General features: G+C 44.2%; 1 protein-coding gene across 1 annotated transcript in view; it reads left to right on the top strand.

Moving 5' to 3' along the window:
- Positions 1-24,515, top strand: part of exoc4 (exocyst complex component 4) — a 565,674-nt gene that overhangs the window by 100,608 nt on the left and 440,551 nt on the right. The window contains exons 5-6 of the mRNA XM_086010674.1: positions 5,274-5,517; positions 10,557-10,734. Coding sequence (XP_085866800.1) covers positions 5,274-5,517; positions 10,557-10,734 — 422 coding nt within the window. The remainder of the gene's footprint in view (positions 1-5,273; positions 5,518-10,556; positions 10,735-24,515) is intronic.

Genomic DNA, 24,515 nt, shown 5'->3' with positions numbered 1-24,515 from the left:
TTTGCAAGATAAGGGAATGATGGGTTATGGGGAGCAGGCAGGGAAGTGGCTTTAAGCCCAAGATCAGCCATGATCTTTTTGAATGGCGGAGCAGGCTCGAGGGGCCAAGTGGCCTATTCCTGCTCCTTTTTCTTAATGTTTCTTAAATACGTCAAAGAATATTTTTTAATGCAAAGACAAAAAAAAATTACATTCTATTATGCTGACCGATTACACTGGTTCATGGAAGATTTTACGTTTGTAATTATGCAAACTAATTTGGGCTTTTGAAACTTGAACCAATACATAACTTGGGAAAAACAATGACATTTGCCGATTGTGCCCGAGCAGAAAACTCTGCTCCAACATCTGGAGAGTGTCTCTGGCAGATTGAGGTTCTTCTTCATTGAATGTTCTTGAACCCTTAATATTCTGAACATTGTGGGCACTCCCTGCAACTAAGACACAAGAAGAAATTTATGATTGTTTTGTTGCTTGGCATGTACAGCAAACCTAAGACTTCATAAAGTTACAATCATTAATTGGAGGAACTGTGGCTATTTGTCCGTATATGATGGGATCTGGTTTCTTGTAAAAAAAAAAGTACGTTCAAACTTTTTCTGAAGGGGCTTTAACAAGATTTCTTGACTTTCTTTTGCACAATCAATGAATGTTTACTGAAGCTTATAGGGGGGAAAAATTCAGTTGCTTTGCGCCTCCCGCTAATGGGGCACAAAGCAACTAGCGCCCGGGCACGGCGATGTTTGCGCCACTCGTGAAATTGACCAGACATTTTGCGGCGGCGCCAAACACTACCGCCATGACCTCCTGCATCCGCAGACCGTGACGTCAGTCAAGCGTGCAACGCCCCCATAATGCCACTGATCAGATATTGAGTGGCGTCCCCTGCCTTACCGCCTGCCGCTAGCAACGACAGGTTGAGGGGAACGTTTTGCAGTCGGGAAGGGACTGGGGGATCGCTATTTAAAGGCAGCCGCTTCCTGTCTCTTTTTGTCGGCGACATTTTTGCACCACGCATTCTGAGAGAGAGCGCGAGAGACTTCTGGAGAGATTCAACACTGTGAAGGAGTTTTGCGTACTGAGCAGCACTTTGCAGGTTCATTTTGATTTGACCTTGCATCGATTTAGAAGAGTCTATGGGGGGCTGCACTCTGAGCTCTTTCCCTGGGCCTCTCCATTGTTCTTTCCAGCGGAATTCATGTACAGGTCTCCAGGCCGAGATTCAAGGCTGCAATGAGCAGGATGTGGATGGAGAGCAAGATCGACCCTCCCCTTTAAAAACTGGCCGGCGCCAGTGTGTCTCTGTTCCATTGCTGACTGACATCACGTGAGCTTCGCCAGCGCTCTGAGGTAGTGCCTTGCTCCTCGGCGTTAGCGCCTTGAGAGGTGTGCAGTGCCTGATTTAGCGCTCCAATCACCTCCAGGGGCAACAGAAGTCAAGTTTGCAGTCGGCAGGCGCTAAACTTTGCGCCCGGCCAATAATTGTGCCCCAAACGGGACGATACCGAATTTCTCCCCCATAATGTCTTGTCAAAACATTCAATATAAAATTGGACTGAAGCTTGAAGTTTACATTAACTGTGAATGCCTCTGTGCATAGGTGCAAGTGACCTCAAACAACTGCGAAATGACTGCCTCCTCAGTCTTTGAATCATTGGGTCCACAATGCCTTCGTGATTTTGTAATAATGTAACCATATCTAATCGGGTGACATTGGCTGTTGACGAGAAACTACTGTATTTCAGTTGTTCAAGGATGTTGGTGTGATAATACTGGCCTCTTGACTTTATCCACTAAGAAGACGTTAACTGGTACTTCCCATTAGCCTGTTAAATTGTGTGCATGTAAACATGACTGAAATTGAATTAATATTTCCATCACATCAAAGCACTGTTATAAGTGAAATATTAAGTTGTGAGGAACTTTTTCTGGCAGCATTTCAGTTTATATTGCTCAGATTACCAGTAAATGCTTTTATTTGGGGGACTTCCAGTAGTCAGGCAGAGAACTGACACAGGCTTTCTTCTTAGGCAGTCCCTCGGAACTGAGGATGACTTGCTTCCACATTAAAAATGAGCTCGCAGGTGGCTGATAGTCCACTGCGGGACCTTCAGTCTCTGTCACAGGTGGGGCAGACGGTGGTTGAAGGAGCGGGTGGGTGGGGTGTTTGGGTTGACGTGCGCTCCTTGCGCTTGGCTTCCGCTTGCTCCCGGTGAAGAGGCTCGAGGTATTCGGCGCCTTCCTGGATGCTTCTCCTCCACTTTGTGCGGTCTTGGGCCAGGGATTCCCAGGTGTCGGTGGGAATGTTGCACTTTTTCAAGGAGGCTTTGAGGGTGTCCTTGAAGCGTTTTCTCTGCCCACCTGGGGCTCTCTTGCCGTGCCGGAGCTCCGAGTAGAGCGCTTGTTTTGGGAGTCTCGTATCGGGCATGCGGACAATGTGACCCGTCCGTCGGAGCTGATTGAGCGTGGTCAGAGCTTCGATGCTGGGGATGTTGGCTTGAGCAAGCTTTACAGTTTGTAATTCACTTAAAGATATTTGTGATGCTTTCTTCATAAAAGATTGATTATTCCACCATGTGGAAACCAGGGCATGCCGTCACTTTATGAACATGCCTCGGAAGCAAGGTTAATCTTAAATTCTAAGTGTGTAGTTGTAGCTAGTCTAGGCTATGGAAATGTTTTTCAGGGTAAGACTGGGTTTTTGTACAGACATCAAATCACTGTAATTTGGCTATGGGGATAAGACTTGCTTTGTCAAGGTTACTGTTCAAAACTGCTGGAATGGTTTCTGGGTTTTTTGAATGGATGCAGTAATTTAACTGATGTATCCCTTTATCCTTGTCCAAATAAATATACTTCAACAATACCTTTTGCATTGTCTTCCTTCAATTACTCCAGTTGATTGTCCCTATAGATAAGTCCCCACTGCTTATAGCGGGCGCGTTTGTGTAAATGCGATCTGCCCGCGACACTCGATGGCCGTATAATGACCATCGCATGCATGTGCTATATGGATTTTTAAGCAGTTGACTTTTTTAATGTGAAATATTTATATAACAAAATACATTTCCCAGCAACCCAGGGATCCTCAGTTTACCTGCACGAACAAAACAAGTTCTAAAACATTCAAGCAAGAAAGGCGTGCATTTATATAGCGCCTTTCACAACTTCAGGACGTCCCAAAGTGCTTTACAGCCAATGAAGTATTTTTCAAGTGTAGTCACTGTTGTAAATGTAAACTACAAGCTTTTAGTGGGAATGCCAACAAACACACAATTGTAATAAAAACTGAAAAGTTCTAAATACTCAGCAGGTCAGGCAGCATCTGTGGAGAGAGAAACAGAGTTAACGTTTCAGGTCCTGATCCACAGTATTTTGCTTTTGTAAACACATAATTGTGATAGCCATGACTGATGCCAACTGAGAACAAAAGTACCAGGATGGGAGTGAGAACTGGAAGCTGAAGCTCTTAATTTTCATACGTATTCTGCAGTAGTCACAAAGAAGTCTTGCAAAGGGGCAGCAAGTCTTAGATTTACCTGCAAGCAAAATGTACTCTGCTATCATCACACTGCTTCAAGGAAGACTTTTATAAAAAAAAAAAAAAAAAAAAACCTGTGAACAGGGTGACTTAAAAAAGAAAACAGTTGGTCACAGGAGGTTTGGAGCACCCATAATCTGCAGTGCTGACATCACTCGTTTGTTTCCTTTCCAATAAAACACTGCACTCCAGCTGTGTTTGCCTGAAATAAACGGAGCACCAAAGACAACTCTGAAATTAACGTTAATACACCTGGTTAATATTTTTTGCTTTTTGGCCAATATAAGCGACTGCCCATTTTAAACGTGGGTGTTTTAAGTGGTGGGGACTGTAGTTACCTTTTCAACATTTTGTTATCTGGAAGTTCTGTCTCCCATCAGCTCTCTGTAATTTCCCTGTCTCCTTTCGCTGTTGGCGGCCATTTAGTTATATGTTATGCCTTGTGTGTCAATGTTATGTCACCATTTTTGGGTGCAGTGGACAATAAAGTACTATTTTGGCCTGATGATGCACTGCAACTGAGCAGTTCAAAAAAAATGGGGAAAAATAGGTACCATTACTGTTGGTGTCGATGCTTTGATTGTAGTGGAGCTGGATGAGTATTTATGGAGAATTTTCCCTTGGGAAGTGAAATGGATGAGGAAAAATATATGAAAGAGAGTACCTTATATCCCATGTGGAAGATGGGTCTTGTTGGGCCAAGTGGCCTTTTGTCGTTCCATTCATTCTTGCATCATTACTTGTTTATTCCCATACTCCTGAGTTTTCTACAAGTTCACTTACCATCCAATTTTTTTTTCTAAGTTTCTGCTTTTTCTGTGTGTCTTATGATTGCATCCAAGTGTGGTGAGGGTTCACTCGCATGTTAGAGCACCAAAGGAGCTCTATCAACTTTGATTTTGTGCAGAAATATTGGCCTGGAATTTGCGTTGAGAATAACAGTGAGGCTAACAGTGCTCACCGTTTATTATGGAGTAAATTGAACAGCAACTGCCAGAGTCCGCACATGCGGAACTAAACGTGGAAATCCAGAAGTTGCTTTTTGAGTTACCCTGCTCCTCCACAGGCTGTACCTTAACAGTACCTCACCAAGAGACTCTGCATTGAAAACCATGTCAGAGCATGAAGTAGCTGTACTCGCCCACTAGTTATTACTAAACACGCCACAGAAAGTGAATTTTTAACGGCGTGGTACTTCATAATTACTGCCAAACAACCCCTCTGGCCCTGAAAATTTAATTTTAAAAGTATGGAGTCTCATTCCTTCAGAATTTAATTATTATTGGAGGTTTAAGAAGAGCTTTTTTTTTTTTGCTTTCTGTCTCTTATCTCTCTTACTCCAATCTTTCTCTCCCTCTTTATTTCGCTTTCTGTACATGATTTTACAATTAATTAAATCTAATGTATGCTTTCTGGTTTAGACTGTGCATGTCTCAGTGAGGATTCTTCAGTCTAATTGATTGAAGAGCCACGCTGTTGCTTGTCCTACTCGCGCACAGCTCAGATCCCCGCGCTGGAAATTATCTCTAAATACTGCAAATGTCTGCTGAAAAGCCCACAAAACGTCTGTGGGCAGCTGTCAGCATAATGCACCGTTCCTTCGCCATTGACTCCAAAATCCAGGCCAATATCATCGTCCTAAAGAAGTTAATAACCATCAAAAAAAATTAAAATAAACATTAGCTGAACCGCATGCAGCTTTTCACTTAATAGACTTGTTTTATTTTGACAGTGAAAGAGATAAACCTACAAGACATAAAGGAGGCCCCAGAGTGTGATCCAGAGGAGAACAGCATACTTTTCATGGGAATTCTGATAAAAGCCCTGGCGAAGCTGAGAAAGATTCCTGAGACGATCAAAGCCACTAAAGAGCGTTTCAATCAAGAACTGGAACAGATTGTGAAACGGTCTACAACCCAGGTCGCAGACCATGCTTACCAGCGAGGTGAAGTCCTGTCGCAGGAGAATCAACCTAGGTAATGGTGTTGCATTTGAGAAGGGGGAAGGGAAACACAAGTTTTTGCAATTAACATTTGAAAGTGATGCGTCACGACTGACGTAATAAATTGACCTATTTGAGGTACAGCTATGTTCCAGCATCATTTTGGAAATGTTGACTCCAAATTTCCTTATTTTTAAGCTCTGCCCTTATTTCTGTAAGAACTTTTGGGGAAATGGTTATTTGCATTTACAAGAACAATAACTTGTATTTATATAGAAACATAGAAGATAGGAGCAGGAGTAGGCCATTCAGCCCTTCGAGCCTGCTCCGCCATTCAACGAGATCATGGCTGGCCATTCAACGAGATCATGGCTGATCATCCAAACCCTAGCACCCGGTCCCTACACCGACAGCCATCCCACCCAAGCCCTATCCCCGTAACCCCACGTATTTAATCCCCCCTAACACTAAGGGCCAATTTTTATCATAGCCAATCAACCTAACCCGCACATCTTTGGACTGTGGGAGGAAACCGGAGCACCCGGAGAAAACCCACGCAAACACGGGGAGAATGTGCAAACTCCACACAGACAGTCGCCCGAGGCCGGATTTGAACCCGGGTCCCTGGCGCTGTGAGGCAACAGTGCCAACCACTATGCCACTGCGCTTTTTAACATATTAAAATGCCCCAAAGTGCTTCACAGGAGCATGTCTTTTGACCTGGTGACACGTTTCAACACTGTGCCATAATCTTTTTAACCTAAATTTGCATAAGTCACGATTGATGAGAATATTGGTTTTTCCTGCCAGCTCTTGAAGGAAGACCTCCCACATACCACAAGTATACACAGGAAATGGCACTTCAAACTTGTTTTGTGCTGGGACGACAACTACCAGTTGCAGTAGGTCTGGCCTTTCTTTGCAGCTCCAACACAGGAGAAGCAGACTGCATGTGGTTCAAAAAGGTGTTGCATTTTACGAAAGATAACTGAAGCGTTACAAGTATTTTCAAGAGTTGAGTCTTGTGCCCTCTTAACCGATTCTCCCTTGAAATCAGTTTCAGTGTTCGAGTTTCTTGTCTGAACATAAACCTTAAATCCTGGAGCGATCCTTGCCCTTTTCTGTGCTCCAATTCAACAAAGATCTTTTGAAGATAGGGCTCCAAATATCTGTGCATTATTGGAAATTTGGTCTTGCCCGTGAGTTGTATGAGATTTGAAATAACCTGCTCTGAACTCGCCTGGACAAGGAAAGGGGAAAATAGGTTAGAATTCCTCTTTATGAAAGCTGTCCAATGACGTCTGCTAGCAAGTGCGCAAGTGTGGACACTGGAGAAGGACAAGATCAGCTTGGTCACACTCACAGTCCAGACAAATAGATGAAGATGTGACAGTTGGATCGGCTATTGGAGGGTTGTCAGCACTTGTAGAATTGCACATTAGTCGAATTCCCTGCTTTTATGGCTTGAATGGTGAAAAATGGAGGAGCTTTAAAAACAAAAAGCCTGGTTTTCACCGACAATTGAATGCCTTAGGGAGGCATCTAGTGATCGATTACCTTAATTGGCAATATTTTCACATTGACTGCATAACATTCAGTTCAATAATAATCTCAAGTCAAATATGAGGTCGGAATTAAATTCAAACTGGTACTGTCCTTGCCTCATTTACAACTGTTGCTTTTGAATGATCAGTTCAGCCTCATGAGATTTTTATTGTTCTTTGTGTCTAATAGCTACTCGTCAAGTCTCTGCTGTTCACTGCAATTAGACTAAATTAGCATGATATGTGTACTTTATGGAAAGTGTACAGCATGCAGTAATGAAGTGCTTTGACTTGTTTGTAGCTCATGAAATATTTTGTGCATTTGCTGTGTGGCATCTATCTAGCTTCTTTAGAGTTAAGTGTTTACAATTTGGCTTCCTTCATTTTTTTTGGAAAGGTAGCTTAATTGCTCTGAAAAGGTGATGAATTGAGGACGACATTGCTGAAAGGAATGGCCATTTCTGTGCAAATTGTCTTGATAGATTTGTTTTCCAAGAATCAATAAGATTTCAATTTGTGAAGATGTAAGTGGACAGAAACTAATTGTCCCCAGCCTTCATAAAATAGTGGTAGTAAAGAGAGAATGAAGAACTTCATTGTTGTCTTGTGTTAGCCTGTTGAGTGTGGAAACTTAATGAGCTTTACAAATGGAACATTTTTTATCTCTCGGCACCCTGGCAGCCTGTTGGGAGGGAGGTGCCTGCTTTAGGACTTAGGAGAAATGCACCTGTTTAATTAATGCACTAAAAGTGTGTGTGTGTGTGTTTACATACATATGTATGTGTGTGTATACATTGAACATCATGTACATGTGATAGGAAGAAAGCATTTTACAGCATAGGGTGAAAATACTGTGGGTAATGTGATTTCGTAATGGGTAAAAGGGACTTCGCTGGGAAAGAATATGTTACCTTTTACAAGGAAATGGGTTCATGTATATATTGCAACTGCATTTCTTTTTTTCAAGAAGTCTACTTTTGAAGTACCAAGTCTACACCTCCGCAGGTTTTATGACACGATGGCCTAGAAATTCGGTTGGTAGCGCCAGCGATTAGTGCCTAAAGAGCCCGAGAATTGGGGCGTTACCCAATTTTCAGGCAGGCGCTGTGAATATAGCGCCACCTCCCATATTGAGTATGATTTGAGCGCCGGCGCTAACTCTTTGCGCGCGGGCGCAGGCAGATCATGACGTCATTTCAGTGTGCAACGCCATTTTTGCGCCCCGGACCGGATATTCGGTGGCGCCCGCAACCTTTCCGCCTGGCGCTATTAGTGACAGTTGGATGGAGCGTTCCCAGGCCCTTCTCAGACTCGGGGGGTGCTATTTAAAGGGGACAGCACTAGTATAAAAGCTGCAGCCATTTGGGCTGGCCATCCTGATCGTTGCTGGAGAGAGTTGCTGACGTTCTGTTGGACAGTAATTTTCTCATTGAGCCTTCGCTGGCACTGGCAGCTTGAGGGCCCAGCTCCCGAGCTGGTGATGCAGCATCTGAAAGCAGGGAGGTGGAAGAGTGGCTTTAGCAAAAGGACAAGTTCGCAGCAAGGGATGCCAGATTGTGGCAAGGCTATGACATGGGTCCACAGTGAGAAAGCATGCTGGCGGGGGGATCAAGTAGAAGGAGACAGTTCTAAGAGCTGAGAACCTTACCATCGCTGTCGACAATGGGGTCGGTAGCTGCAGTGGTTACAGGACCACTCGGACGTCCTCCAAGAATCTGGTGGACTCTCTCCTCGAGATGCGTGAGAGTGACCACTTGTGGAGGTCCTCCACCGGTGCGAAGCTGGTCTTTGCCAATCCTCGCCAGCATGGACTGCAGGGGAAAGGAGGGGAAGTTATGTTACCTGATGCCCTGAGTGATCATCTCATGCCCCCCATGGTGCAAGAGCCCTTACATTACGCTCTGAGCCAAATGTGTATGTGTGTGCCCAGAAAGGGCCATGGGTGCTTGCTGGCAAATGGCCAATGGGGCACAGGCCACCCTGTAGCCATAAAGTCAGGTGCAAATGAAGGGATGCAGAAGTTTGCAGGAACAACACCCACCCTCACGACCCGAGTGAGGTCGTTGAATTTCTTTCTGCATTGGACAGGGCTCCTGGTCACCATGCTGCTGGAGTTGACCCCCTGGCATACATCCCTCCAAGCTCGTCGGTAGTCCTTATGATTCGGCCTCCTGCCATTGTCTGGGTAGAGAACATCTTGCCGGCGCTCCACTGCGGCCACCAATTGCTCCAGAGCCTCATTGATGAAGCGCTCTGCTCTCTGTCTCACCTTCTCCATCTGGTCCAAGTTTTTATCGTCGGAGAAGGGCCTGCGCCGATTCTGAGACCTGCAAGGCGCAGAGTGTGGATGCTGAAGCTGACTGACCCACCCCTTTAAGAGCTAGCCAGCGCCTGGAAGTCGCGTGGTCATAGGTAATTGAGAGCACCTACGCTGAGCCCGTCCGCTCCGATATTGGGTTGCGCCGGAATTTAGCGCCTTAGGAGTCCCGTGTAATGCCTGAATTCGCGTCTCAATCACCTTTAGGGGCGATGCAACCCAATATCGCGCCAGGCGGCGATAAGTTTCGTCTGGCTATAAACTTTGCGCAGCGCCAGTTCTAACGCCTCAAGCCGGGCTATACCCAATTTCTAGGCCTATGTGCCCACAACACGTTCACTGCTCTTCTGATGTAATGACGTTATACTTCATATATTTTGAGATGAGGAATTTGCAGCACTCAATCACTGGTGCAAACATGATTATCACACCAAGTGACTGCATTTAAGAAGCCCTTGATTGTGTATTTGGAGCATTACTGTGCACCTAACTGTATGACACCTGGCCCAGGAATTTTTGATGATTAAGTGGAAGATGTTCAATTGCCAGCACTGCCTCTCCCAACTTGCTGAGCACCAAAATATTGGAAGACACTGCACATTGTTCTACGATATTAGAGTGGGGCTTGTTTTAAGCACCAGCACTTAAGGCGGCATCAGATGAACACTTTCTATTGGTTAACCACTGACTTGGTTCTGTGGTAAATTCAGTTGTCATTAGTGTGCTGCATGATAGTGGACAAATGGATTTAAAGGGTGCGATGATGCTTGCTGAGGCTGCATTACTGACCGCAGCAGAAATAGCTGGCAATCTAAATTTTACTTTCACTTGTACCTTGTAAGGTGATGCAGGGCAACCTTTAAGTAATGGGGGACCATTTCACCACATTAACACAGGTGGGCTGAGGCCTGTGTAGCAGCAGCAGGTTTAAAATTAATTTTCTACTGAACATGCAATTCAAACAGTTGAAAGGGTGACAGAAGTTCATCTTTTGTTGTCCCATGTATTCGGGAAAAAGAACTTCTCTTCCAGTTTTCACAATAAACAGAACTCCCTGTTGTTCAGATTTTTAGAACAGTTTTAGTGAGCATCAAAGTAAGAATAGCACAAGCCAGAAAGTACTATAAATATAGGAACGGAAACTGGCCATGAAGTGTTAGCAACTATCTTATTGTTAGACAGACTGTGATTTGTATTTGATTTTGCTCCTAGGTTATTATTGGAGCTTCTGGAGTTGCTGTTCGAAAAATTCTATGCTGTAGCTGCCGCCCATAAAATTGTTCTCGGTTATCTTCACCAAATGGTTGTGTCTCCTTCTGGTTTGAATGTGAGCGAGATCAAACTGTACGACATGGCCGAAGTGTGGGCTAGGATCCAGAATGTGCTTCAGGTAAGCGAAGGCCGATTGTGTCTCTCCCAATCAAGCTGCAGCATCCCAGGAGGATCATAAGTGACTTCACCAAATCTGCTGCAATTGCAATGTTGTTTTGTGTTTTTAATTGGTGGTCTCTTTCTGTTTAACTGTTGGCGAGGGAGAGCATGTTGAATTAGTGTCAGATTTGAGGTATGTTTTTGTTGTGTCTGTGTGTTGATAGAGACACTGAAGACAGGAGTTGGTTCATAGGTGTTTACTAAGCAAAGTCTGGAGGGGAACTAACGGATATAACACAATATACAGGCTTATATAGCCCGAGTGGCCATTAACGGCATTACAGCACACATGGGGCTCTTAAAGGCACATACACTACAGTTTTGGGAACCTGTGCTGAGAATTGTATAGAGTAAACTCAAATCAATTTTGAAAATTATTTCCTCCTATCCTCTTCATCTCAAGTTTTTGGAATCACTATCCCATTTTCCCATCTCATCCATGTTTCTAAACCTACAAAAAGTGATTAAGCAGATTTGTGCAACACAAACTTCAATACTGGTTTGACATTGGGTGGTTTAGTGGAAGGTGCGTGTGTGTCTGAGTGCTTGTGTTCCATACGGCCAGGCCTCCTTTGTAATAATAAATAACCTTGCATTTTGCACAGCCTTGGCGTAAAGACACCTCCAGCACCAGGATGATTGGCAAACTGCAGACCATTGTAAAGTTCAGAAGAAAAAAAACAATGGTGCGTGAATGGAAAGCAGAACCAAATGACCTGTGGTGAAATGACTTTCTGGCAGCACAGAAGTATTGCTGCGATCATGCCAAATTTCTCCTCTCTTCCGTTTCACTCTACGTGATGCTGCTTCCCAGGACCATCTTGATGAAGTGGCTATCGATGGCATATCATTTGAATATTCACATAGATTAATGGCCAAAGGAATATATCTTATATTTCCACTGTTGTAGATTGAATAATGGGTTTTATTTAACAGCTAGAGCAGCCAATGTACACTAAACCATTCACCACACATCATGAAGTGGGAGAGGATATGGGCTTAATGGGTAGCACTCTCGCCTCTGAGTCAGAAGGTTGTGGGATTCAAGTTCCATTCAAGAGACTTGTGCACAAAAATCTAGGCTGACACTCGAGTACAGTACTGAGCGAGTCGTCTTAGGCAGTCCCTCGGAACCGAGGATGACTTGCTTCCACATTTAAAAATGAGTTTGCTGGTGACTGATGAGTCCAATGCGGGACCTACAATCTCTGTCACAGGTGGGGCAGATGGTGGTTGAAGGGGCGGGTGGTTGGGGTGCTTGGGTTGACGTGCGCTCCTTGTGCTGCCTGTGCTTGGCTTCCGCTTGCTCCCGGCGAAGAGACTCGAGGTGTTCGGCGCCTTCCCGGATGCTTCTCCTCCATTTTGTGCAGTCTTGGGCCAGGGATTCCCAGGTGTCGGTGGGGATGTGACACTTTTTCAAGGAGGCTTTGAGGGTGTCCTTGAAGCGTTTCCTCTGCCCACCTGGGGCTCTCTTGCCGTGCCGGAGCTCCGAGTAGAGCGCTTGTTTTGGGAGTCTCGTATCGGGCATGCGGACAGTGTGACCCGTCCGTCGGAGCTGATTGAGCGTGGTCAGAGCTTCGATGTTGGGGATGTTGGCCTGAGCAAGAACACTGACATTGGTGCGCCTATCCTGCCAATGGATTTGCAGGATCTTGTGGAGGCAGCGTTGGTGGTACCTCTCCAGTGCTTTGAGGTGCCTGCTGAACATGATCCATGTCTCCGAGGCATACAGCAGGGCGAGTATCACTGCTGCTCTGTAGACCATGAGCTTAGTGCTGGGTTTGAGGTCCTGGTCTTCAAACACTCTCTTCCTCAGGCGACCGAAGGCTGCACTGGCACACTGAAGGCGGTGTTGGACTTCGTCGTTGACGTCTGCTCTTGTTAACAGTAGGCTCCCGAGGTATGGAAAGTGGCCCACGTTGTCCAAGGCCTTGTCGTGGATTTTGATAATTGGGGGGCAGCCTGTGTGGCGGGGGCAGGTTGGTAGAGGACCTTTGTTTTACGGATGTTTAGTGTAAGGCCCATGCTGCAGTGTCGGAGGTGCCATCTTTCAGATGAGATGTTAAACCGAGGCCACTTTTGCTCTTGAGATGGACGTAAAATATCCCATGGCATATTTTGAAGAAGAGCAGGAGAATTATCCCCGGTGTCCTGGCCAATATTTATCCCTCAATCAACATCACAAAAAACATTATTTGGTCATCATCACATTGCTGTTTGTGGGAGCTTGCTGTGTTTCCTACATTACAACAGTGACTACACTTCAAAAGTACTTCATTGGCTGTAAAATGCTTTGGGACGTCCTGAGGTCGTGAAAGGTGCTATATAAATGCAAGTCTTTGCTTTCTTTCTGAGAAAAGTGCTGTGAAGGAAAGTTTTAATGCATTGGAAGAAGGGTTATATTTCTGAAATATAACCCCTCATGGGACCCCTCCAACTGACCGACTGTCTCAGACTACAAACTGCTAATCAGTTTATTGAGAAATAAAATTCAACACAAGAAAGAACAAACACAGCAGGTTTCATTCGCTAATAATTGCTCATAGAACTGTCTCTTTCTTTCAGAACAGTAAAATTCCAGAAGCCTTTCGCAATTCTCCGCAGTACTTTAACCAACTGGTGTCCTTGTATTGTAATTTAAATATTTAACTGCTTGCTTGAAAAGCTACTGTTCCCTTGAATGTATTAATGGTTTCTAATGACGCTGACGTTCACTGGCAGTACTTAAATCTGCGTGTAAAAGTGGAACCTCTTAACTCCTTCCTGTGCACTGCATGAAGAAAAGGGCTGCCTCAGAAATTCCTCCTCCTGTCCAAAAGGTATATTGGTGACGGGTGTCTGTGACCCTTATTATTTTATGGGTTGTGCGTGAAAATGGCCCTTTTCTCTTCATAAAAAGAATAATATTCAGCTTTCACTAAACCCTTAAATTCCCCAGTGAAGGATCAGACAAACTATCTCACATTTCCGAGTGACCTGAATTTCAAGGATCAGTTAGAAACTGAAAAAATGCTTTTGCTGCATTGATTAATTGGCAGGTGAAATGACTTCTAAGAATGGCTTCCACAGACAAGCCATAATTTTCTATGACTGAAATCTAGCCTTATGTGCAGGGCAATCTGGGATGTAGCGCGCCCTAGGTGAATCATCAATACCTACACCAGGAACAATAACATGGGACCCCTCCGACTGATCGACTGTACTTTTCGGGCTACAAACTGCTAATCAGTTTATGGAGAAGTAAAATTTAGCGCAAGCAAGAACAGACACAGCAGGTTTCATAGATACATAGATACATAGAAGATAGGAGCAGGAGTAGGCCATTCGGCCCTTCGTGCCTGCTCCGCCATTTAATGAGATCATGGCTGATCCTTTAATTCAGTATCCCGTCCCCGCCTTCTCTCCGTAACCCTTAACCCCTTTTGCCCGTAGAAATATATCTAATTCCCTCTTAAATATATTTAATGAGTTGGCGTACACTGCCCTCTGTGGCAATGAGTTCCACAGGTTCACCACTCTCTGAGTGAAGAAATTCCCCCTCATCTCTGTCCTAAATGGTTTAGCCCTTATCCTTAAATTATGTCCTCTAGTTCTGTTCTCACCCGCCAAGGGAAACATTCCTTCTGCATCCAGTCTGTCTAGACCTGTCAGAATTTTATACACTTCTATGAGGTCCCCTCTCAATCTTCTAAACTCCAGTGTGTACATCCCTAAACTACATAGTCTCTCCTCATAGGTCATTCCCGCCATTCCTGGTATCAGCCTGGTGAATCGCCGCTGCACCCCCTCCATGGCAAGAACATCCTTCCTCAGATGAGGCGACCAAAACTGTACACAGTACTCGAGGTGTGGTCTCACCAGTGCCCTGTACAGCTGCAGCAAGGTATCCCTGTTCCTGTATTCTAACCCTTTTGCTATGAAGGCCAGCATACCGTTTGCCTTCTTGACCGCCTGTTGCACCTGCATGCTCGCCTTCAGTGACTGGTGTACAAGAACACCCAGGTCTCTCTGTACTTCCCCCTCTCCCAATCTATTGCCATTTAAATAATAATTTGCCCTCCCGTTCCTGCACCCAAGGTGGATAACTTCGCACTTGTCCACATTATAGTGCATCTGCCATTTATCCGCCCAATCGCCCAGTCTGTCCAAATCGCTCTGGAGCTTCCTGGTCTCTTCCTCTGAGCCCACCCCACCTCCTAGTTTAGTGTCGTCTGCAAATTTGGAAATGCTGCATCCGACTCCCTGATCCAGGTCATTAATGTAAATTGTGAACAGCTGGGGGCCCAGGACAGATCCCTGTGGTACCCCACTTGTTACTGCCTGCCATTCAGAAAATGAGCCGTTTATTCCAACTCTCTGTTTTCTATCTGACAGCCAGTTCCCTATCCACGCCAAAACTTTCCCCTTTATCCCATGAGCCTCAATTTTCCATGCTAATCTTTTATGTGGGACCTTATCGAAGGCCTTTTGGAAGTCCAGGTACACCACATCTACTGGCTCTCCCCCATCTATTCTACCAGTTACTCCCTCAAAAAATTCCAATAGATTAGTCAAGCACGATTTACCCTTTGTAAATCCATGTTGACTCTGTCCTATCCTGTCCCCATTTGCTAAGTGCTCCGCTATTTCATCCTTAATGATGGACTCCAGCATTTTGCCCACAACTGATGTAAGGCTTACAGGTCTGTAATTACCTGCATTTTCCCTACCCCCCTTTTTGAATAGTGGGGTAACGTTAGCTACCCTCCAATCCATCGGCACTGTTCCCGAGTCTAATGAATTCTGAAAAATCATCCTTAGTGCATCCGCTATCTCTAGGGCCACCTCCTTCAGTACCCTAGGATGCATGTTATCAGGCCCTGGGGATTTGTCCACCTTCAATCCCTTTAGCTTCCTTAACACCATATCCTTAGAGATATTGATTTGCGTCAGTTCCTCCTTTGCCAATGTCCCTATTTTTCCCGATATCCCAGGGAGGTTTTTTGTGTCTTCCTTCGTAAAGACTGACCCAAAGTATGCATTTAGTTGATCTGCCATTTCCTTATTTCCCATTATATATTCCCCCGTATCTGACTGCAATGGACCAACTTTGGTTTTCACCAGTCTTTTCCTTTTGATATATTTATAAAAGCTTTTGGAGTTAGTTTTTATATTTTCCGCCAGCTTATTTTCGTAAGCTATTTTGCCCCTCTTGATCATGCCCTTTGCCCTCCTTTGCTCTATCTTAAACTGTTCCCAATCTTCCGCTCTGGCGCTTTTTTTGGCTATTTTATATGCCCTATCTTTGGATTTTATGCTGTCTCTAATTTCCCCTGTTATCCACGGTTGAGTCACCTTTTTAGATTTCCTTTTATGCCAGATTGGTATAAACAATTTTTGCAATTTTGTCATTCTATCTTTAAATGTTTGCCATTGTTTATCTACCTCCAGTCCTCCCAGGAACGTTGTCCAATCAGACCTACTCAGTTCCCGTCTCATGGCATCATAATTCCCCTTGTTTAAATTCAGGACCTTAGTCTCTGAGTCAATTTCTTCGCTCTCCATTTCGAGTGAGAAATCGATCATGTTATGATCGCTCTGACCCAAGGGTCCCCGTACAACAAGATTACTGATTAGTCCCTTCTCATTGCACAGTACCCAGTCCAATATAGCCTGTTCCCGAGTTGGTTCCTCGACATATTGATCCAGATAACCATCCCTTAAACACTCAAGGAATTCCTCCTCCTCATTATTTTTACTGATTAGGCTAGTCCAATCTATATGTAAGTTAAAGTCACCTATGATGACAGCTGTGCTCTTATTGCACGCTTCTCTAATTTCCCTCGTGATGCCCTCCCTAACCTCTATTTTACTATTTGGAGGCCTATATACCACTCCTATTAATGTTTTTCGCCCCTCGCTATTTCTTAGCTCCACCCATATAGATTCTGTATTAACTGAGTTAATATCCTTCCTTTCAATTGCATTTATCCCCTCTTTTACTAGCTTCATTCGCTTATAATTCCTCATGGAACTCTTCTCTCTTTCAGAACAGTAAAATTCCAGAAGTCTTTAGGAATTCTCCACAGTGCCTTAACTAGTGTCCTTGATGAAATTCTTGACCAAGAATAACGCATGGAGTGCTTCCTTTGGTTCCACCAGTGCAGCAGCACAGGGATAATATAACTCAAAAGTCTGTCTACCAGCCTGTTTAATATACTTCTTTATCTTTTGACGTCCAAGTGGTGTAAAGGGAGTATCAAAAATGTACTTTTCACAACTAGACAAAACTGTTAATCAAAGATGGGTATCAGGGTGATCTCTCAGAACCTATCTTGAGCTCGAACACCCACTTCAGGATAAAGCGGAGCCGAACATCTGATAAACAAAAGTTGCTGATAAACAATTAGTCTGTTGTCATCTTGCAGCCCGGCAATTAATATGAAGTCTCAGCATAATTTATGTGGACTTAGCAACTCCCAACCAGATGCATATTCCAGGTAGTTATTAACCATGGATTTGCGGGTAGCTAATGTTAGCCCACTATTCAAAAAAGGTGGTAGAGAGAAAACGGGGAATTACAGACCGGTAAGCCTGACATCGGTAGTGGGGAAAATGCTGAAGTCCATTATAAAGGATGTAATAGCAGAGCACATGGAAAGCAGTGACAGGATCGGACAAAGTCAACATGGATTTACAAAAGGTAAATTATGCTTGACTAATCTACTGGAATTTTTTGAGGATGTAACTGGTAAAATAGATAAGGGAGAACCAGTGGATGTGGTGTATTTGGACTTTCAGAAGGCTTTCGATAAGGTCCCGCATAAGAGATTAGCGTGTAAAGTTAAGGCACATGGGATTGGGGGTAAGGTACTGACTTGGATAGAGAACTGGTTGGCAGACAGGAAGCAAAGAGTTGGAATAAACGGGTCTTTTTCCGAGTGGCAGGCAGTGACTAGTGGGGTACCGCAGGGATCGGTCCGAGGACCCCAGCTATTCACAATATATATTAATGATCTAGACGAGGGAACTAGATGTAATATCTCCAAGTTTGCAGACGACACAAAGCTGGGTGGGCATGTGTGCTGTGAGGAGGATGCTGAGAAACTCCAGTATGATTTGGACAGGTTGGGTGATTGGGCAGATGCATGGCAGATGCAGTATAATGTGGATAAATGCGAGGTTATCCACTTTGGTGGCAAAAACAGGAAGGCAGATTATTGTCTGAACGGCAATAGATTGGGAGAAGGGGAAGTGCAACGAGACCTGGGTGTCCTTGTGCACCAGTCGCTGAAGGTAAGCATGCAGGTGCAGCAGGCGGTTAAGAAGGCAAATGGTATGTTGGCCTTCGTAGCAAGAGGGTTCGAGTACAAGAACAAGGATGTCTTGCTACAGTTGTACAGGGCCTTGGTGAGACCACACCTTGAGTATTGTGTGCAGTTTTGGTCGCCTTATCTGAGGAAGGATGTTCTTGCCATGGAGGGAGTGCAGCGAAGATTCACCAGACTGATACCTGGGATGGCAGGAATGACGTATCAGGAGTGATTGGTCGATTGGGCTTCTACTCGCTGGAGTTTAGAAGAATGAGAGGGGATCTCATTGAAACTTTTAAAATTCTAACAGGACTAGACAGACTAGATGCAGGAAGGATGTTCCCGATGGCTGGGGAGTCCAGAACCAAGGGTCACAGTCAAAGAATAAGGGGTAAGCCATTTAGGACAGAGATGAGGACTTTCTTCACCCAGAGAGTGGTGAACCTGTGGAATTCTCTACCACAGAAGGCAGTTGATGCCAATTCATTAAATATATTCAAGAAGGAGTTGGATATATTTCTTAGGGCTAAAGGGATCAAGGGATATGGGGAGAAAGCAGGGACCGGGTACTGAACTTGGATGATCAGCCATGATCTCATTGAATGGTGGAGCGGGCTTGAGGAGCCGAATGGCCTTCTCCTATCTTCTATGTTTCTATGTTTCTGTGTTGTTCTACAGGTTTTTATATTTATGCTCGCCTTCCTTATGCAGCGACACAAGGACAGTAGAGAATCTGAGTGTAGTGATCAATTTAAAATGGCCACACTAGTGTCATAGCTACATCCATATATTGTCAAAAAGCATGGAGAACTGTAAAAGATGTCAGATGGACACGGTTTGGCAGATGCAGAGAAGTGTGGAGTAATGCATTTTGGAAGGAAAAAGGAAGAATGGGGTTATGAACTAAGTAGAAAGATGCTTAAGGGTGTGGAGAAAGAGACCCAGGGGTTCAGAGATGTAACTCCTTGTGAGAGTGAAGATGGATAAAACCATAAAAAATACCTATAGCATTGGATTCTATAACTATTGAAATACAGCACAAGAGTAAAGAGGGACATCTGAATTCAAATCCCAACATGTCAAATTGTGAAATTGAATTCAGTAAGTTAGGTCATTTGTGGGCCAGCATTATAAAAACCCAACTGGTTCATCAGTTCTTTAAGGAGGGAAATCCTCTGCCCTTGCCTGGTCTGCCCGACGCATAACCTGAGTTCTCCGGTGGATGTAAAACATCCCATGGCACGATTTGAAGTAGAGCAGGGGAGTTCTCCCGATGACCTGGGCAACATTTATCCCTCAACCAACACCTAAAATGATCTTATGTAATAGCAAAATACTGCGGATGCTGGAAATCTAAAATAACAACAGAAGATGCTGGAAATACTCAGCAGGCCAGGCAGCATCCGTGGAGGGAGAAACAGAGTTAACAGCCCAGAAATTCAGGTCGGGGGCTTCCCGCGGGTGCAAGCCTCCGACCTGCACTTACCTAGCGCACTGGCCGTTGAGCTGTGGGCCCGCGTGGGATTCCAATCCTGGGCCTCCTCCAACTGCCGGCGCGCAGTGCTTGTGTATCCCAGGGGCGCAGTTAGTTTGATGCGTCCCCTGGGATCACGTGGGCCATGGAGAGCCAATGGTAGCAGGGAATGCTTCATTCATAAGTTTGACGGGAAGACCTGTCAAACCTATAAATACTGTAAGCCCCAAAACATCACTAAATCTTCAAATAATTTTTTTTTTAAATCACATTTTTAAAATAAACGATAAATTACATGAAATAACTATTTTAAACAATAATTTAAATTTTTGAAAAAATTAATTACATTTTTTAACAGGGCTAAAAATAAACTTACCTTTCTTTAAAGTATTTAAAAATAATAAACCTGTGGAAAAAATGTTTTAATTTTAATTAATTCACCACTTGCCTTGTAAAAAGCAGGCCTTACGCCTGCTTTTTAAAAGTGTAACTCCTGGAGACTTACCCTTCCGGGAAAACCTGCAAAAAAAAAAAAACGTAAGTTCGATGCGTACGCACTGCCTCTCCGGCGCACGCGCTACACCTGTCAACCCCTTCTTTCAGGGGAACAGACGTGCTGGTTTCCCGCGCATGCGCAGTGCATGCACGAAACCAGCACTTCCATTGGGCTTACGGGTGAGTACCCCATGCGTACTCATCCGTGGAGACCCGAATTTCTGGGCCAACAGGTCTGGGACCCTTCGTCAGTTCTGATGATGGGTCCCAGACCTGAAACGTTAACTCTGTTTCTCTCTCCACGGATGCTGCCTGGCCTGCTGAGTATTTCCAGCATTTTCTGTTGTTATTCCTAAAATGATCTTGTCATTTGTTGCATTGCTGTTTATTGGACCTTGCTGTGTTCATATTGGCTGCTGTGTTTCCTACATTACAACAGCAACTACATTTCCAAAGTACTTCATTGGTTGTAAAGCGCTTTGGGATGTCCTGAAGTCGTGTTATGCGCTATATGAATGCAAATGCTTTCTTTTGATTGCTCCAACAAAGACCTGTCAAGTACACATTGGGCCAATTTTTGTTTTGTAAACCTCTATCCTTCTATTGACATTGAAATTAAACTGTACAGATCACTGATCCATCACAGGAGACCTTAGAATGTAGCACATGAATCTCCTTTAACTTAGGTTAAACACTTTATATGTTTGCATCAGGCATGAGAAACATTGAGATCACCCCAAAGGAAATGGAATAGTATTTAAAGGAGATTAGAGTTGGAAGCGCAGTTTATTATGGGCAAAGTAGAGGGAGCATTTGGGAAACCAAAACAGGATTATGTACGGATAAAAGCAAGGATATGAGCCTTGCCAAAGTAGCTGTTTATTCCACTGCCAGCAGGCTGAGTTGGCTTTACTTCCCCCAGTTTTGATCTCATTTCAATTTAAAAGATCTATGTGTTTAATCTTGCAAGTTGACATATCACTGCATTTACCTATCAATTTTCCCCCAAAGAAGTCCTTGATGCAGTTTTCAATATGACAGAGTACTGGTAAGAAAAGTTTCAAATGGAGCTTCCAGGCACCCTCCTGCGAGTTCTGATCATTCTGACCTGCCTCATTTATATTACTCTGTTGACAATGCCAGACAGCTGGGAGGCAAATGACAGTCTCGCAGCTTAAAAATGTTCTGTGATAACGCAGAATATTTTTTAAACTTGTTACAGTACTTTAAAAACTGGGCTAATATCTGAGCATAAAACAGTTGCTTATCACTGTGCACAGCTGGCACCTTAACAGCAGAAGTATTGAGTTGTTAGTGGAAACTCTGTTGTCTTGTGAACATGGTCCTGTACCTAGGTGTATTTTTAAATCATATTTTGAGAACACTTGAGTTTCTGTTTTGCGTTACATTCTCTCTCACTCCACAGATAGGCAACGTGCCTTAATTGCATTCGACTGTGATTGTAATTTATTACCCACTGATAATCAAAATGGACTGCTTGGTATAATGGATAATTTTAGGTAGGAATTGGTGCTAGATAGAATCTTAAAACTGCACTACCATTAACACATTTTTTTCAGTTGGTTTAGCTTGGTAACCATGGTGCAGGTTGTTGGAAAGGTTAGAAATTAATTTGCGGTGTCGTATTGTCTATCATTTTCAGACATCTTTTTTGGCAAGCCTGTGGATTTATAATATTACTAATGGTAAGTCAGCTTTTGCAAAGAGTGGTAATGAAGAAATCATGAACCGAAGAACTAATCCCAGGTGTAATATTTTGAAGGTTTTGGTTTAGACATGGAGAGAAATAGTTATGGGAAAAATTCCACCTGGTAAATTTGAATTTTGAGTACATTCTGACCATAACATTCGCACAATTTTTTTTTTATATGCGCAATGTACATAAAGCTTAAAACTGCAATGTAAATGGCCAGATTTATCTAACTGAAATTTCCGAGCACTTAATATTAGAACTGCTCTGGAGTGCGAGTGTAAATCAGGCTTCTAATGGTGGATTTACACACATCATGTGCAGTTGGCAGCGTTTGCCTGAGCACATTTTTTTTGTAGAAGTAATGTTGGAGGCAGAATAAATTGTGGGATTCCATTCTCTAGGCCTTCCAATGGGCCCAGTATAAATTGGCAACACACTGAATGAAAAATGTGGAGTGGTGCACGCGGGTCACAGCTTTCTACTTGAACTGCACACTCTTTGCTTGCTACTGTCTGTAGAAAACTAAAAGACTACGAGTGACTCCTCCAAGACACTCATAGTCTACCTCCCCTACCATTCCCCAGTGCAGTTTCCACCTCCACAACAGCAAGCCTGAGCATATTTGGTGCATAACTAACCTGGTCGTCCACTGTCAGATCTGATCATGCAATACTGCTGCCCACGGCCACAATTTCCTATTGTGGCATCATCTTGGAGGGCAAAGAGAATCTCGGATCCTGTCTCAAATCACTAACTGCCTTCTTTGGTCCCCTTCTCCGTACCTTTCTATTCTCGCCTCCAGTGCTAACTGCAGGAAGATTATGTACTTTTTCAGCCCAAAGATCAAAACACTGTTACATTGTTGGGAGTTTTTTTTTATATAGATACATAGATACATAGAAGATAGGAGCAGGAGTAGGCCATTCGGCCCTTCGTGCCTGCTCCGCCATTCGATGAGATCATGGCTGATCCTTTAATTCAGTATCCCGTCCCCGCCTTCTCTCCGTAACCCTTAACCCCTTTTGCCCGTAGAAATATATCTAATTCCCTCTTAAATATATTTAATGAGCTGGCGTACACTGCCCTCTGTGGCAATGAGTTCCACAGGTTCACCACTCTCTGAGTGAAGAAATTCCCCCTCATCTCTGTCCTAAATGGTTTAGCCCTTATCCTTAAATTATGTCCTCTAGTTCTGTTCTCACCCGCCAAGGGAAACATTCCTTCTGCATCCAGTCTGTCTAGACCTGTCAGAATTTTATACACTTCTATGAGGTCCCCTCTCAATCTTCTAAACTCCAGTGTGTACATCCCTAAACTACATAGTCTCTCCTCATAGGTCATTCCCGCCATTCCTGGTATCAGCCTGGTGAATCGCCGCTGCACCCCCTCCATGGCAAGAACATCCTTCCTCAGATGAGGCGACCAAAACTGTACACAGTACTCGAGGTGTGGTCTCACCAGTGCCCTGTACAGCTGCAGCAAGGTATCCCTGTTCCTGTATTCTAACCCTTTTGCTATGAAGGCCAGCATACCGTTTGCCTTCTTGACCGCCTGTTGCACCTGCATGCTCGCCTTCAGTGACTGGTGTACAAGAACACCCAGGTCTCTCTGTACTTCCCCCTCTCCCAATCTATTGCCATTTAAATAATAATTTGCCCTCCCGTTCCTGCACCCAAGGTGGATAACTTCGCACTTGTCCACATTATAGTGCATCTGCCATTTATCCGCCCAATCGCCCAGTCTGTCCAAATCGCTCTGGAGCTTCCTGGTCTCTTCCTCTGAGCCCACCCCCCCTCCTAGTTTAGTGTCGTCTGCAAATTTGGAAATGCTGCATCCGACTCCCTGATCCAGGTCATTAATGTAAATTGTGAACAGCTGGGGGCCCAGGACAGATCCCTGTGGTACCCCACTTGTTACTGCCTGCCATTCAGAAAATGAGCCGTTTATTCCAACTCTCTGTTTTCTATCTGACAGCCAGTTCCCTATCCACGCCAATACTTTCCCCTTTATCCCATGAGCCTCAATTTTCCATGCTAATCTTTTATGTGGGACCTTATCGAAGGCCTTTTGGAAGTCCAGGTACACCACATCTACTGGCTCTCCCCCATCTATTCTACCAGTTACTCCCTCAAAAAATTCCAATAGATTAGTCAAGCACGATTTACCCTTTGTAAATCCATGTTGACTCTGTCCTATCCTGTCCCCATTTGCTAAGTGCTCCGCTATTTCATCCTTAATGATGGACTCCAGCATTTTGCCCACAACTGATGTAAGGCTTACAGGTCTGTAATTACCTGCTTTTTCCCTACCCCCCTTTTTGAATAGTGGGGTAACGTTAGCTACCCTCCAATCCATGGGCACTGTTCCCGAGTCTAATGAATTCTGAAAAATCATCCTTAGTGCATCCGCTATCTCTAGGGCCACCTCCTTCAGTACCCTAGGATGCATGTTATCAGGCCCTGGGGATTTGTCCACCTTCAATCCCTTTAGCTTCCTTAACACCATATCCTTAGAGATATTGATTTGCGTCAGTTCCTCCTTTGCCAATGTCCCTATTTTTCCCGATATCCCAGGGAGGTTTTTTGTGTCTTCCTTCGTAAAGACTGACCCAAAGTATGCATTTAGTTGATCTGCCATTTCCTTATTTCCCATTATATATTCCCCCGTATCTGACTGCAATGGACCAACTTTGGTTTTCACCAGTCTTTTCCTTTTGATATACTTATAAAAGCTTTTGGAGTTAGTTTTTATATTTTCCGCCAGCT

Source organism: Somniosus microcephalus, chromosome 17, assembly GCF_052327205.1.
Source record: "Somniosus microcephalus isolate GS21.2 chromosome 17, FLI_Smic_1.0, whole genome shotgun sequence".
Classification (NCBI taxonomy): domain Eukaryota; kingdom Metazoa; phylum Chordata; class Chondrichthyes; order Squaliformes; family Somniosidae; genus Somniosus; species Somniosus microcephalus.
This window is presented reverse-complemented; position numbering and strand designations above follow the sequence as displayed.